Raw genomic sequence first — 262 nt, forward strand, 5'->3', positions numbered from 1 at the left:
GAAACAAAATGTGTAATACAAATCCTTTAACAATAAATAAAAGAAAGGAAAAAAATGAAATAAAAAATACAATTCTTACTTATGGCCATTTGCACAAAGGTAATGCACTGAAAACACAGCTCCTTCTGTCAGAGCTTGTCTAATTTCCTCTGTTGGTCTCCAGATAGTCACCAATGCACTTCCTCCTTCAGTGTCCACTATACGTATCTGAAGTGTGGTAGATACATGCTAAACAAACTACAAACCAAACTAGATCCATTCT

General features: G+C 34.7%; 1 protein-coding gene across 2 annotated transcripts in view; it reads right to left on the bottom strand.

Annotated features, from left to right (window-relative positions):
• The window catches only part of LOC119594373 (breast cancer type 2 susceptibility protein homolog), a gene marked incomplete at its 3' end in the record, with an annotated part of 20050 nt that overhangs the window by 925 nt on the left and 18863 nt on the right, over positions 1 to 262 (bottom strand). For both annotated transcript variants that reach the window (XM_037943432.1, XM_037943433.1), the window contains 1 exon segment: positions 80 to 207. In XM_037943432.1, the coding sequence (XP_037799360.1) occupies positions 80 to 207 (128 nt within the window).

This window comes from Penaeus monodon, chromosome 33 (assembly GCF_015228065.2).
Source record: "Penaeus monodon isolate SGIC_2016 chromosome 33, NSTDA_Pmon_1, whole genome shotgun sequence".
Classification (NCBI taxonomy): domain Eukaryota; kingdom Metazoa; phylum Arthropoda; class Malacostraca; order Decapoda; family Penaeidae; genus Penaeus; species Penaeus monodon.